This window comes from Abramis brama (assembly GCF_963993115.1).
Source record: "Abramis brama genome assembly, chromosome: 25".
In the NCBI taxonomy this organism is placed as follows: Eukaryota; Metazoa; Chordata; class Actinopteri; order Cypriniformes; family Leuciscidae; genus Abramis; species Abramis brama.
In genome coordinates, this window is record NC_139987.1 from 4887631 (window position 1) to 4902736 (window position 15106).

Below are 15106 nucleotides of genomic sequence, written 5' to 3' on the forward strand. Positions count from 1 at the left end.
AAAATCATAATTATGGAGAAAAAAAGATGCTGCAGCAAAAACACAATCGCTCTCTGGAGCACGAGAGCCCTCTGCTGGTAGAGTTGTGCATCTCTGAAGCTTTATTATTATTATGAACATATCCATTTAAATGCCAGTCAATGCATCTCTGAAGTCTAAAATATGGGGTGGGTGAGTGAGAGTGACGATACACAACCAACAAAACAAAAGGTAATATCTGTGTATAATAAAACGAGTAATCTGAAAGGGGTTTCACTTGCGGACCATGAATTCCTTATTAGCCAGTTAGTTGATGATACAGCACTTTACGTCCTATTTGAAGTGTATAGTAACGTGGTAACAGTAAAGAGGTGTTGAACTGCAGTATTACATGATGTGCATTTATCACACACTGTGTCTGTGTGGATGTGCTGTATTTACAGACGCCTGCGGTCGCGCTCTGGTGTCGCTGAAACGCGGTTTGTCCCTCTGCAGTCTCCGTCAGCAGCTGATATGCAGGTGAAAGGTCAGTCCAGTGCAGCAGACAGGATGGATGTCAACCAGGCAAAACAAGAGCATCTGCTCGCATTAAAAGGTATTGCGGGGTTCAACCTTTTCTTACTCTAGTAGCGAAAGAGCAGCTGAATGCCTGAACAATGTTGCGTGCTTACTTATATTCATTCATAAACCCCGCTGTAGCCCAAGCGATCGCCCTGCTAGCTGCATGCTAATCACTTCTGCTGAGTCTCAGATCTAACGTTACTGCTGCTCACTGGCCCTGCTACATGTGTACATGTGTAAGAGTCACACACTGTAAGAGTATGTGTCTGTGTCTAGCAGTTTTCTGCTGCTGTAGGAAACAAATGACAGCTGCTGTTTTGTGGCACCATCAGATACACAGAGTTCTGTCGTTCATTGATTCTAGTGTTGACATTGAGTCTAGTGTCAGAAAAGCTCTCTGAAGTGATGCTTTATTAGTCTTCTACATAATCTCTGCAGGGTTTAATGTCAAATAACCCTAAATTTATCATATAATTACTATTCTTGTCTTGGCATAATTTTCAGACTGACAAAACAATAAATGAATTAATTCCCCACAGTAATTTTCAATTTTGTTCTTTTGGTATGTTTGGTAGGTTACTGAAACTGGTATAACATGTGTTTTAAAACAGAGAGCGCATTAAATGGATTAAATCTAGCTCATGCTCAGTAGTCAGACTGAACTGATTAGAGTGACTCAGTGCAGTGTAATATTGCGCTTCAGGACAACAAGACTTTATATTTTGCATAAAGAAAATGAAGCCTTTCTTTTGGAATCATTAAGAATCTTTGCATTTTTTATTTTATCAGAGGTCACACTTGGCGATCAAAACAGACTAAGTATATAGCAAAAAAATTAACAAAATTGATGAATTTTGTTTCAATAATATTTATTCTTTAATTTTTTGTATTTTGAGGGGATTTCATGTCACAAGACCATATTTACTTCTAAATTATACACCATATAATAATAATAATAAATATAGCTGCAAGCAGCCATTACCGGGGCCAAGCAGAATATGACGACAAGACATGCTAACATTACTGAAAGTGTCAGACCAACTGCAACAATGAGCAATTAAAGACATTTAAAGAGGATTATAGGCGAAATGGCTGAAAAATCATAGAAACTGTAATTAAAAATATGATTTAATTGATTATCACTTTTGACCAATAGGTGGCGCAGTTACAAAACTGATGTGATGTGGTCAGAGTGAAGTGACAATGACACATACAAAGTTTGGTGTCAATATGTCAAGTCATTGCAGAGATAAAGCCTGAATAGTGCTTTTAGCATCATGCCTCAACTTTGCTGCTGCGCTATACGAAAACGGTTTCGTGTATCGACACGAAATCCATAACTTTTAGTCGGCACGGTCGGGAGATGATACGATCCGATTTTGGTGAAAATCGGATAAACGGTCTAGGAGAAGTTCGAAAAAGTAGGTTTTGAATGAAAATCAAGATGGCGGACAGGAAGTTTGGCCAAATAAGGAAAACTTGGTATCTATGTTCTCGGCTTGACCCAAAGAATCTATTAAGACCAGTGGCATTTCAATAGCCAGATTTATTCAAAAGTTAATAGCCTTTTTGGAAATTTTGTTATACTTTTGACCACTAGGTGGCGCTGTCTCGAAATATTTTGGGTACCTTCAGGGGATGGTGCTGATGGCACATTCTGAGTTTCGTAATATTACACCAATGCATTTGTTTAGTATAGCATTTTATTTCACAAAACTGCATTGAAGTCAATGGGAATTTCATGTTTTGTTCTATTATAGCGCCACCAAGAGGCTCAGTCCCACCATTTTTTTTTGTGTCCTCAGAGTGAGCCCATACATATGTGTGCCAATTTTGGTGCAAATATCTCAATTTGCTTTGGAGTTATAGACATTTATATGAAAAAACACGTAAAAAATTACTGACACATGACTTTGATTGGATTTTACTACCCCTTACTATCAATATTTTCGCATTTGGGCATGTGTGTGTAGTTAACAAGCTATGATTCCAAACTTCTGACGGTGGTTTCGTCTCGATCGGACAAACGGTTTCGAAGATATCGCCTAATGTTTTTTAAGCGCTAAATCACAACGCTACACAAACCGTAAGGCAAAACCTAACATGTTTGGTATCGTTGGACTCGGCAAGGATTCAGGAGTCTAAAGAGATGAGTTTCATGAAAATAAGTTGACCACACCCAAAGTTATAAGCATTTGAAAAAAAAGATTCACCACTAGGTGGCGCTGTTTCGAAACTTCTCAGGCTCCTTCAGGACATCGTGCTCTTGACCCATACCAAGTTTCGTAACAATCCGTTCATGCGATTTTAAAATACAGCATTTTAGCACAAAATTCAAAATGGCCGATATGGTAAAATTGGATATCAGTCGACTCGGCATGTCGCCCTGAATCTAACAAGACCAATTTTATGATTTTTGGACAAACTGTTCAGAAGTTATAAGCAAAAATAGCTATTTTTCATATCTCCGGACCAGTAGGTGGCGCTGCGCCGAAACGCAGCATGTAGCCTCAGGTCATGCATATGATGATATGTACCAAGTTTGGTCTAAATCCGATAAAGCGTTGCGGAGATACAGCCTTACATCTGTTTTTGCAAGCGCTACGTAAAATTTGTTCGAGCGTTTAGCGAAAACGGTTAAGCGAATCAACTTGAATTCCATAACTTTTTGTCGGCATGGTCTCGAGATGATTTGGTTCAATTTTTGTGAAAATTGGAGTAACGGCCTAGGAGGAGTTTGAAAAAGTAGGTTTTTCGGAAAATTCTAAATAACGGAAAAAATTTTGTTGATTGGCCTTACGGTTCAAAAGTTATTAGCAAAATAAAAGTGAATTTTTGGACAGGTGGTGGCGCTAGAGGGATTGGTTTTAGGACACCAAATTTGCTATGGTGACAGTTCAGACTGTCCTCTATAATAATAAGAACGGGAACAGATACAATAGGTGCCTCCGCACCTTCGGTGCTTGGCCCCTAATAATAACATATAAAATATTATTTTCAGTTAATACAGTGTTTAAATTATTTAATATCCAATGCATCGAAGGCAGAGTTTCATACCATTCTGATGAAGTAAAAAATGTTTTGGTCTAATTTACCAATATTGAAGCTTGTTCCACCATGGAATAAAAATGTAAAACTTATTCATTCTTAAAAACAATTCTTATTTTTTTCTTGCATTTGCAAGTTTACATCTCGCAATTTATACTTTTTTTCCTCAAAATTGCATGATATAAATTGCATGTTGTGATCATGAAATAATTTCACAATGCTAATCAAGTGAAATATTATCAGATCATCATTTGGTGCTGTATGACAGGGATGTGAATTCAGGAATTCAGGGCATACATGGAATAAGACATCTAACTATATATATATATTATTATTAACCTTATATTGTAAATATCACTATGTTTGTCTTTGGATCAACTGCATCAACTGAGCATTTAAAGTTACACAAGAAACTAAGACGGTGAACTAATGGTGCATTCGTGTCTACACAAGAGCTGTTACTGTCTGTTACACTGATCAACCTTAAATAAATCTAAACAAAAGCAATTAGACCCTCCAAGAGTTAACAGTACATCATGTGTGTTTGATAATGAAGTATTGTAAAGATTTCATGTTATGTTTGTCCCTCCAGTGATGCGGCTGACCAAACCTACGCTTTTCACAAACATGCCGGTGACGTGTGAGGACCGAGATCTTCCAGGTACAGTCCAATCACACGAATCAGGAAACATTTGAAGAATACACACATTTTGTGAAATCAGATACTGATTCTTTGGGAAAGAAATTAATTTCATAATTCATAAATTAATTATTATTAATTGTCTAAAGCAATTGTCTGAAGTTTCCTTCAAAATAAAAGCTCAAGGGTTAATCTCTTGCAATTGTAGAAATTAGGACAAAAGTATTGTAATTTTAAAATATATGGCTATAACTAGCCATAGAAATAATAATAATATAAAAATATAATTATTATTATTATATTCTAATTCTACCAGCGTGAATGCTATATATATATATATATATATATATATATATATATATATATATATATATATATATATTAGTATATAGCTATATATACACTATATCACAACTAAAAAGAGGTTTGAGTCCCTTTAAAGTTCAGGTGCACATCCATTCATCAACTTATTTCTTTGTTCAATTTGGACACTGGTTGGAGCTCTTCGTTTGAGCTCTTAAAGTGCACCAGATTGATGAATTGAACTTTAAAATGTTACACCTAGAGGGACCGGGGTCCACCCGCCACAGTCTCACTAAATCCAGTGGAAAACACTGTAAATGCACTGAAACATTTGTTGTTATAATGCAACACATGAACCCCCTGCTGAGTCCAGTGTTGAGTTTCTCTGAAAGCTATTATCAGCCGCTCAGTCTCTGCGCTTTTGCATTACCCAATGCTCTGAAACGCGATCGCCAGCGGCCGCGCTCCAGGACCGCGTGTCATGACGACTCTTCTGAGTGGCAGTTCTGAGTAGCACTTCTATATATAAAAGCGGCTGAAATATGTTCCCCCGTTAATCTGCATGAATGAGATTGTAATGTTGAAAACATGAAGTGAACGGAGTTCATCAGACGCCACCTCGTGTTGTTATGCTTCTAATTTGTATGAATAGTCAGCATGGCTTGCAGATAGTTTAGTTTGGTTATTATTATTCATAATTTGATGACTCGTAAATCATTGTTATATTTTGCCATACATGCATGTTGGCAAATCATGGCCTGTGACCAACATGTGTGGCCTTCTTGAAAGTCTTGACTATACATAAACTAAGGCACAAATAAAAGTCTGTGTTGATTTAGATGTCTGTGGGGGTCTAGACTGTCAGTCAAGAGGTTTTACAGCTCTGCATATCACATGTCTGCAGGTGATTTGTTTATACGACTCATGAAAGACGATCCGTCTACTGTAAAGGGGGCAGAAACACTAATCCTTGGGGAAATGCTCACGCTGCCTCAGAATTTTGGGTAATGTATAGATTTAATGACCTAAAATTTTATGATTTATTTTTGGATTTATTAATGAGTTCATGGCACTTTCCACAAACACGGTACACTTTGGTATCGCATGAGTTTTTCATCTATGTTTATATCTATATCATTATTGATATCTATCTATCTATCTATCTATCTATCTATCTATCTATCTATCTATCTATCTATCTATCATTATTGATATCTCTCTATCTATCTATCTATCTATCTATCATTATTGATATCTCTCTATCTATCTATCTATCTATCATTTATTGATATCTCTCTATCTATCTATCATTATTGATATCTATCTATCTATCTATCTATCTATCTATCTATCTATCTATCTATCTATCTATCTATCTATCATTATTGATATCTATATCTATCTATCATTATTTATATCTCTCTATCTATCTATCTATCTATCTACCATTAGTGATATCTATCTATCTATCTATCTATCTATCTATCTATCTATCTATCTATCTATCTATATATCTATCTATCTATCTATCTATCTATCTATCTATCTATCTATCATTATTGATATCTCTCTATCTATCTATCTATCTATCTATCTATCTATCTATCATTATTGATATCTCTCTATCTATCTATCATTATTTATATCTCTCTATCTATCTATCTATCTATCTATCTATCATTATTGATATCTCTCTATCTATCATTATTGATATCTCTCTCTCTATCTATATCTATCTATCATTATTGATATGTCTATCTATCTATCTATCTATCTATCTATCTATCATTATTGATATCTCTCTCTCTATCTATCTATCTATCTATCATTATTGATATCTATCTATATATCATTATTGATATCTATCTATCTATCTATCTATCTATCTATCTATCTATCTATCTATCTATCTATCTATCTATCTATCTATCTATCATTATTGATATCTCTCTATCTATCTATCTATCTATCTATCTATCATTATTGATATCTATCTATCTATCTATCTATCTATCTATCTATCTATCTATCTATCTATCTATCTATCTATCTATCTATCTATCTATCTATCTATCTATCTATCTATCTATCTATCTATCTATCTCACCAGCCACTTTATTAGGTTCACCTAATAACCCTTCTCATAAGCTAGTTTTAAACTCATCAAATATCTATAATCCCATCCTAAATCACAGGTAATTTTGAAATTTCTGAGGAAAAAAAACATAATTTTATTTATTTTTGTTAGGAAAATGCTCACACAAACCAAACTGTAAAAAAAAAAAAAAAACAGGTGAAGATCAAGCACCTCAGGTCCTTTTCTGTGTCCTATTAGTGGAAAGTGCCACATGCCCATTCGAATCCCAAAACGTTCCAGTGATGCGAAAAATGCATTCTCACCATTCCCCGTACAGAAATATTTTCCTTGGCGAGACCTTCTCCAGTTACATCAGCGTGCACAACGACAGCAGCCAAGTGGTCAAAGACATTCTCGTAAAGGTAACGGCTCAGGTGAAGTAGTAAAAGCCTAATGTAGTTGTGTTGGTTTTGGTGTCTCGCTACTATCCCACGATTGTCTCTGTTCGCAGGCAGACCTGCAGACCAGCTCCCAGAGGTTAAATCTGTCCGCTTCAAACTCGGCCGTTTCAGAGCTCAAGCCAGAGTCCTGCATTGATGATGTCATCCATCATGAAGTCAAGGAGATCGGGACACACATGTGCGTAACTTCTGACACACTCCAAACATTCCTAGTCTTTTAATGCTGGGTAGCGTTAATATAATGAATCGAATGGAGTAGTCCTCCACAATCTTATGTTGTTAACAAAAAAATGTAAAAGATTAAAAGTAGTTTTCGGGAATTTAAATAAAGCTGAAATGAAATCAAATATAAATATTATTTGAAAAACTAAAAACTAGATACATTTTTTTGTAAATAAGTAAATAAATTGAAGTTGAAGTGCTAAAATCACTAAAATTAAAACTGAAATAAAAATGATCTAAATGGAAATATACAAATTACAAATACTCATAACAAAATTACTATAACTTAAACGAAAATAGAAATAAAAACGTAAAATAAAAAAATAAAGATATTTCAAAATTGTAATAAATACTACAATATCTAAAAAATTGTGTTTTCAAAAACGATTAATCGCATCTAACAAAATATTTTTTTATATAATATATGCGTGTATTTATGTTACATTTATTATATGAAGAGTTCAGATGCAAAAGCCTCTAAGTGCCATCAGAAATTTTCTTCTAGAATGATCATTTTTATAAAGCTTGTATATTTAAGTTAAGCAATTTCACTTAAATGACAATTAATAGGTAATTTGCATTGCCATTTAAGTGAAATTATTGAACTTAAATATACAAGCTTGATAAAAATTATCATTCTAGAAGAAAATTTCTGATGGCACTTAGAGGCTTTTGCATCTGAACTCTTCATATATATATATATATACAGTGTATATATAGTGTATATTATGTATAAGTGTGTGTGTATATTAGGGTGACCAGGCGTCCCGAAAAATTCGACAAAAGCTGTTGTCCCGAATCCGGCCCTAATTGTCCCGAAAATTATACTAAAGCAAAATCTTGAGTAGTTATTGTCTGATAAAACATTAAAAACTGTCCGTGGAGGTCGAGTGGTCTAGCAGCCCCCGCCGGCTGCTCATTGGCTGCAGCAATTTTCATTTATTCGTTTCGTTGACATGGCTGGTGTACCGGAACCCCAACATGGGTAAATTCAAGTCCCGCCCCAACATTTTTGGGTTTAATATCCTCTAAATTACTCAAATTACTGGAGTAAAATTGGTTGCAAATGCTGTTGCATGTTCACGTTTCTACCATAAATAGATCAAATCCATCAAGAATAAGAGATGTATACAGTACGCTGTTGTCCTCACCATATTTGTGTCTGATCTTCTGATTCCAGCTTGGTCTGTGCTGTCAGTTACACCACTCAGACTGGAGAGAAGCTGTACTTTAGAAAGTTCTTCAAATTTCAGGTGAGCTCATTTCCTCCTGCTCTGTGATTGGACGCCAGCTCTACGCAAACCATTTTGCACAGAGCCGAGACTTTTAATTTACACTAAAGCTTGACATTTGAACTGGAGCATGAGATCTCATGCTGCTTTACACATCCTGAAAATAGTCTGCAGAGTTGAAGAACTGAAGCTAGGTCATTGAAAGCAGTCTTGAGTTGTGTGATAAATTCAATTTGATATGGATTCTGTTGAAGTAGAATCAAACTGCAGCTCAAACTTCAGTTTTAACTCTATTTTGAACCAGGTTCTCAAGCCTCTAGATGTAAAAACCAAATTCTACAATGCTGAGGTAAGTTTACATTTACCAGTTTGAGTTCCTATGTGTTTTTCCCCCCTAATATTTAGAGAATAAATACAAAAGCAAATGACTCACTTATAGTCTCTAGTATTTTCCATGGTCATACTGTTTATCTTCCTCTCTGCACTGCCTCGCAGCTTTTGAAATGATTTATAGTGAGGCTATGCTTTTTAAGATCCCATTTTATACATTTTCATTTGTTTCATTTGATATCCCTTTTGTAAGTAGTGTGTGTGTGTTTCATTCATAATTCACTGTTTTGTTCACATTTATGCTGCCTCAAGAAGAAAACTGACATTGTCATTTTCTGGTGCATGTAACCTTCACTTCTCTAATGTTTATTTTTGTGTTTTATTCCTCCATTAGAGTGACCTCAGTTCCGTGGTAATTGTTTTTCTTTCTCATTGCAACTTTTTTTTCAGCATAACATGTTTCTTTTCTTCTTCTGAGCCTCTGAAACAAGCAAGGGGAAAACATATGAAAAGTATTTTGATATTCAGATAACAGGACAGTACTGAGATGGAAAATACGAGATTGTGTTGAGAAATCCAGACCTGTGCTATTAGTAAAAATTTTTTTTGTAACTCATACTTTTTTGCCAAAACCTTTATTTAATTTGTGTTAAATGACACTAAGTTACTGTATTATCTGTTGGCAAGATTTTAGAAAGGCTACGTTACCTACAGCAGTAGCCTAAAGAAGGCCTGAATAGCTTTTTGGCTATTGGTTATTACTAAGCAGTAACATGAGAAACCAGGCATTAGCCAAAATGGAAAGTTGTTTCAAAAGGTAGAGCGGATGGATGGCTGGATAGATCAATGTATGTATGCATGTATGGATGGATGTATGGATGGATAGATGGATGGATAGATAGATAGATAGATAGATAGATAGATAGATAGATAGATAGATAGATAGATAGATAGATAGATAGATAGATAGATGAATTGATATACATGTATGTATGGATGGATAGATGGATGGGCGGATAGATGGATAATGGACATGGATGGACGATGGATAGATGATATTATAGATGGATAGATGATGGACAGATGGATATGGATGGATAATGGATATAGAGGATGGATGGATGGATGGATATAGATGGATGGATGGATATAGATGGATGGATGAATATAGATGGATGGATATAGATGGATAGATAGATGGATGGATATAGATGGATAGATGGATATAGATGGATAGATAGATGGATATAGATGGATAGATGGATATAGATGGATAGATAGATGGATATAGATGGATGGATGGATGGATGGATATAGGATGCAGTAAAACTGCACATTTTAGAGTGGCCTTTTATTGTGGCCAGCCTAAGGCACACCTGTGCAATAATTATGCTGTCTAATCAGCATCTTGATATGCCACACCTGTGAGGTGGATGGATTATCTCGGCAAAGGAGAAGTGCTCACTAACACAGATTTAGACAGAATTTGTGAACAATATTTGAGAGAAATAGGCATTTTGTGTACATAGAAAAAGTCTTAGATCTTTGAGTTCAGCTCATGAAAAATGGGGGCAAAAACAAAAGTGTTGCGTTTATAATTTTGTTCAGTGTAGATGGATGGATACAGATGGATATAGATGGATGGTTAAATAGATGGACGGACAGATAGAAAGATCAAACCTCTACAGTAACAACATTTATTTTTACAGTGTTTATTGTTATAAATTAAATCAATTATATTTGAAAATAGAAAATGTCCTTAAATTTAACCAAAAAAATATATAATTTTTTAATTGGCAATCCACATAATCTAATAATAATAATAATAAAGAAATATGTAAACCAAAAATTAGATGAGAGAAATATTTTTTGTGTGTTTTCCTCGACTTGTTTCCTCTCACTGCTTCTGCTTCACTGCTCCCTCGCTCACAGTGCTAAACTGAATCAACTCACTCTTTTCCTGAGGCTGGGACAAACTGATGCTTGTTTTCAATCATCTTTATACCAATTGATGTTTTCTTTGACAGATTTAAATTACTTCTGGTTTGAAATTTCAAAAACCACATGTTAACAGTTTTATATCACATTAGTATCAATAATAATGGCTTGATGAGTTAAAAGACTTCTTTAGAGTGACATGATATAGTCTAATTAGTCTAAACTGTTTGATTTCTGGGCTATTGAATGAATCCGGCTTGGCATGGGATCTTTGCTTCATGCTGTATCAATAACAACACTTCTGTCAAACGGTGCTGTTGATCCACAGGCATGAACTAACCTCCAACTCAAGATGACACTAATGGGCAAACAGCTGCTTTATATGCCTCTCTGAAAAAATTCAATAAATTCCACTTAAACTTGTCTAAAGAACTTGATTTGATGGGCCACAAGACCTTTAAACAACGATGATTCAATTCAGTGCCATTCACAACCGAAGAGATAGTCCTGTTTATTGTGATATTACTGAATTGTAATTCATTAGTATGCATTGTCTGTATGCAAAGCCCTTCAAATAAAGTATCCCTCCAGGATAAAGTGTATAAAATATTAATTTATATACATACAGTACAATACTATTCTGACCAGGGCTGAGTAAAGGCCAACTATGATCGCAATCTCCATTGAACTCTATTGGTAACTTGCGACCATAGTTGAATTTGGGAAACGCACCCCAGATTTGACGTGTTTGACCTTTGACCCTACAGACGGATGAGGTGTTCCTAGAGGCACAGATCCAGAACATCACTACGTCCCCAATGTTCATGGAGAAAGTGTCTCTGGAACCTTCTATGATGTACAACGTGACTGAGCTCAACGCTGTGTCCTCTGCGGACGAGAGGTGAGCCTCACTGTTACTGTTGATGTGTTTGTGTTCCACACTACCAGTCAAACGCTTTGGGGAAGTATATTTATATATTTTTTTAAAGAAATTCAAACTTTTATTCAGCAAGGATGCATCAAAAGCGACCATAAAGTGATCGTAATATTTCAATTATTGAACTTGAACTTTCTATTCACCAAAAAAAATGATCAGTTTCCTCAAAATATGAAGCAGCGCAACTGTTTTCAATATTGAAAATAATCAGAAATGTTTCTTGAGCATCAAATCCTCATATTAGAATGATTTCTGAAGGATCATGTGACACTGAAGACTGGAGTAATGATGCTGAAAATTCAGCTTTGATCACAGGAATAAATGAAATTTTAACATGCAGTACATTCACATAAAAAAGTTTTTTTTTTAAATTAATAATTATATTGCACAATATTACTGTTTTTACTGTATTTTTGATCAAATAAATTGGTGAACATGAGACTTTCAGAAACATTACCAGTTTTACTCAATCCAAACATTTGAACAGTAGTATATGTTTATAAAAGAATGTATTCGGTTCAATACAATTTTCATGATTGTTCTAATTTGTGACGTGCTGTAGATTGGCACAGAAAATAATGTTAACTTGTATGATGTTGACATTTTGTAAAAACAAATAAAAATCATATTTACAGTTAAATACAGTTAAAATGCGTACAGTTTTGAACACTTGAGACTAGTGTGACAAAATTACATCCAATCTTTCGACTCTCGCTATTCCAAAAACACAAACCACACAAATCTGCTTTTAAACCCTCTGAAACGTCTCGCCTCATAGACTTCTATTGTAAGTGCATCACTGTAAATGAGATGATTGTTTGCTTTTATAAACTGAGGGAAATTTGTTTGGTAATTGACAGTACGTCACAATTGTTGTTAATAGAGTTTAAAGGAATAGTTCACTTCAAACTGAAAATTCTGTCATCATTTACTCACCGTCAAGTTGTTTCAAACCTGTATGAGTTGCGTTTCTCTGTTGAACTCAAAAGAAGATATTTTGAAGAATGTCAGTAACCAGACAGTTGATGAACCCCATTGACTTCCATAGTAGGAAAAAAAATACTATAGAAGTCAATGGGGTCCTTCAACTGTTTGGCTACTGACATTCTTCAAAATATCTTCTTTTGAGTTCAACAGAGGAAAGAAACATACAGGTTTGAAACAACTTGACAGTGAGTAAATGATCACATAACTTTAGTTTTTAAGTCAATTTCCTTTAAGCTGTACTGAAACCAGAAGATTCCTGTTAATAGATTAAACTTTAATGTTCTTTTGTGTAACCTTGTAGAGTTAAAGTGTGGTCACATGAGCAAAATTTGGGCTTCATTTCGTGGACAGAAAAGGCCCATTGTCTATTGTCAAAAGAGTAGTGATGTATAAAGCACAGCTCGCACATAAGTCGCTTTCTGTTGGTCAACATGGGGAATTCATGCCACCAACTTGAACCAAAATTCCCAATCGTGTTCACTTCCTATTGAAATGACGTTTGCTAAACAGCTGTAAATGTTCCAGCAACAGACTTGTTGACATTATTGAACTTATGCGCAACGTTTTCTTGGATTTCCGCAGTGAGTCGACGTTTGGGAAGATGTCGTATCTGCAGCCCTTGGACACGAGGCAGTATTTGTACTGTTTGAAGCCCAAGCCAGAGTTTGCGGAGAAGGCCGGGGTCATCAAGGGGGTGACGGTGATCGGCAAACTAGACATTGTTTGGAAAACCAACCTCGGGGAGAGAGGACGTCTACAGACCAGCCAGCTACAGAGAATGGTACAGTGCTCAGTCACTATAGTTAATCCAATGATCTACAACACAAATCTGTATGTTACACAGAACGCGGCTCATTCAGGCCTTCTCTTCTAGGCTCCTGGTTACGGTGACGTCAGGCTTTCCCTCGAGTTCATCCCAGACACGGTCAACCTAGAGGAGCCCTTCGACATCACCTGTAAAATCACCAACTGCAGGTCAGAGCACGGCTGAGAGCCTGTCAGGTTACACATGAACTCTGTGGGTTTTAACCGCTGGTGTTCCCGTTGTCAGTGAGAGGACCATGGATCTGGTTCTGGAGATGTGTAACACGCGCTCCGTCCACTGGTGCGGGGTGTCCGGCAGACCGCTGGGTAAACTCAGCCCCAGCGCCTCGCTGTCCATTCCTCTCAGGCTCCTGTCGTCCGTTCAGGGCTTACAGGTATGCTCCAGCAGGCCTGAGGCGGCATTATGATATTTCAATGGGCTTTTCATTGGATGTATTGCAGAGTCGGGCACGATTTGCTACTTGAATTCAAATTCAGTTTAGCGATATTTAGTAATTCGGCATGTAATGCAAGGGGCCGATCATAACAGCAGTCATTTACAGATAGGCTTGTCTTAACCCTCTGGTGCTCTTCGCGTGTCGGTCATAAATGACCAAATTTTAATTTTTTATTTTGTCAATGAAATGAATGTACTATATTTTAGTTTGATAATGTTTTTTATTTAATATTTTGTATTTTTAGGGGATTTTTTAATACTAGATTATATTTACGCTGTATTTATAATCCATTTATTCACTTTTTGAGCATAGACCTGGAAATTAAATTTCCAATTTAAACTGTTGTAAATCTTGAAGTTAAATACTTAAGTTTGATCTATTTTCAAAGACGACACTTGAAAAACGTTTAAAAAAGTGAACTTAAAAAAAGTGACAATTTTATGTGTATTGCTATGAAAAATGCACAAAATAATATTTTCAATTTTTGTATGAAATATACATTTTCAAAATCACGTTTTACTCTAAAACTGCAATAAAATCAAAGCCAAAAATCAAAAACAAACAAGTTGTGCTCCAAATTTGACATTGATATCTCAAAAAAAGGAGCTTTCAGTCAGATTTTGTGTGGCTGCACAAAATTACCAAGATTCGTACCATTCCAATGAAGTAAAAAAAATGTAAATAAAAAAGAGCACCAGAGATACAGTAGCAAAAATTAAATGAATTATGATGTAGGATCCATGATACATCTATGTCATTTCTGTTTTTCTTTTAGAGCATATCAGGACTGAGGCTGACGGATACTTTCCTGAAAAGAACGTATGAATATGATGACATCGCACAGGTCTGTGTGGTGTGTCCTTACACGAGTCCAGAGAGTTGAACCCCTGTGGCATTTTGCACTGTCTATGTCAATGGACCAACTTCCCATCTGTTCTGCATCTATTAATATAACACCTTTGCTCTTTACCTTTAAGGTTGTTGTTTTAAAATGTCATTTTTTAAAGCCCTTAATCATGATTTTAACTGTCAATGTAAATAAAATGTCAATTAAAAATCAGCTGTTAAAACATTTATAAGGTTTGCTATACAAAAGTGTGTTGTCCTGGTGGGCGATAAGCAAATATCA

The 15106-nt window shown here is 35.5% G+C and overlaps 1 protein-coding gene across 2 annotated transcripts; it reads left to right on the forward strand.

Annotated features, from left to right (window-relative positions):
* The first annotated feature begins 422 nt into the window (after positions 1 to 422).
* On the forward strand, positions 423 to 15049 carry trappc13 (trafficking protein particle complex subunit 13). Of its 2 annotated transcripts, XM_084104591.1 has the most exons (13): positions 423 to 574; positions 4181 to 4249; positions 5436 to 5535; positions 6946 to 7030; positions 7120 to 7247; positions 8472 to 8544; positions 8828 to 8872; positions 9248 to 9265; positions 11559 to 11692; positions 13298 to 13496; positions 13590 to 13690; positions 13767 to 13914; positions 14753 to 15049. In XM_084104591.1, exons 1-13 carry the CDS (start codon positions 493 to 495, stop codon positions 14858 to 14860), a joined length of 1290 nt encoding a protein of 429 aa, XP_083960717.1. In that variant the 5' UTR covers positions 423 to 492; the 3' UTR covers positions 14861 to 15049. The 2 variants fall into 2 exon arrangements, with proteins under 2 accessions (XP_083960717.1, XP_083960718.1); XM_084104592.1 differs by lacking the exon at positions 9248 to 9265.
* Positions 15050 to 15106: the final 57 nt, after the last annotated feature.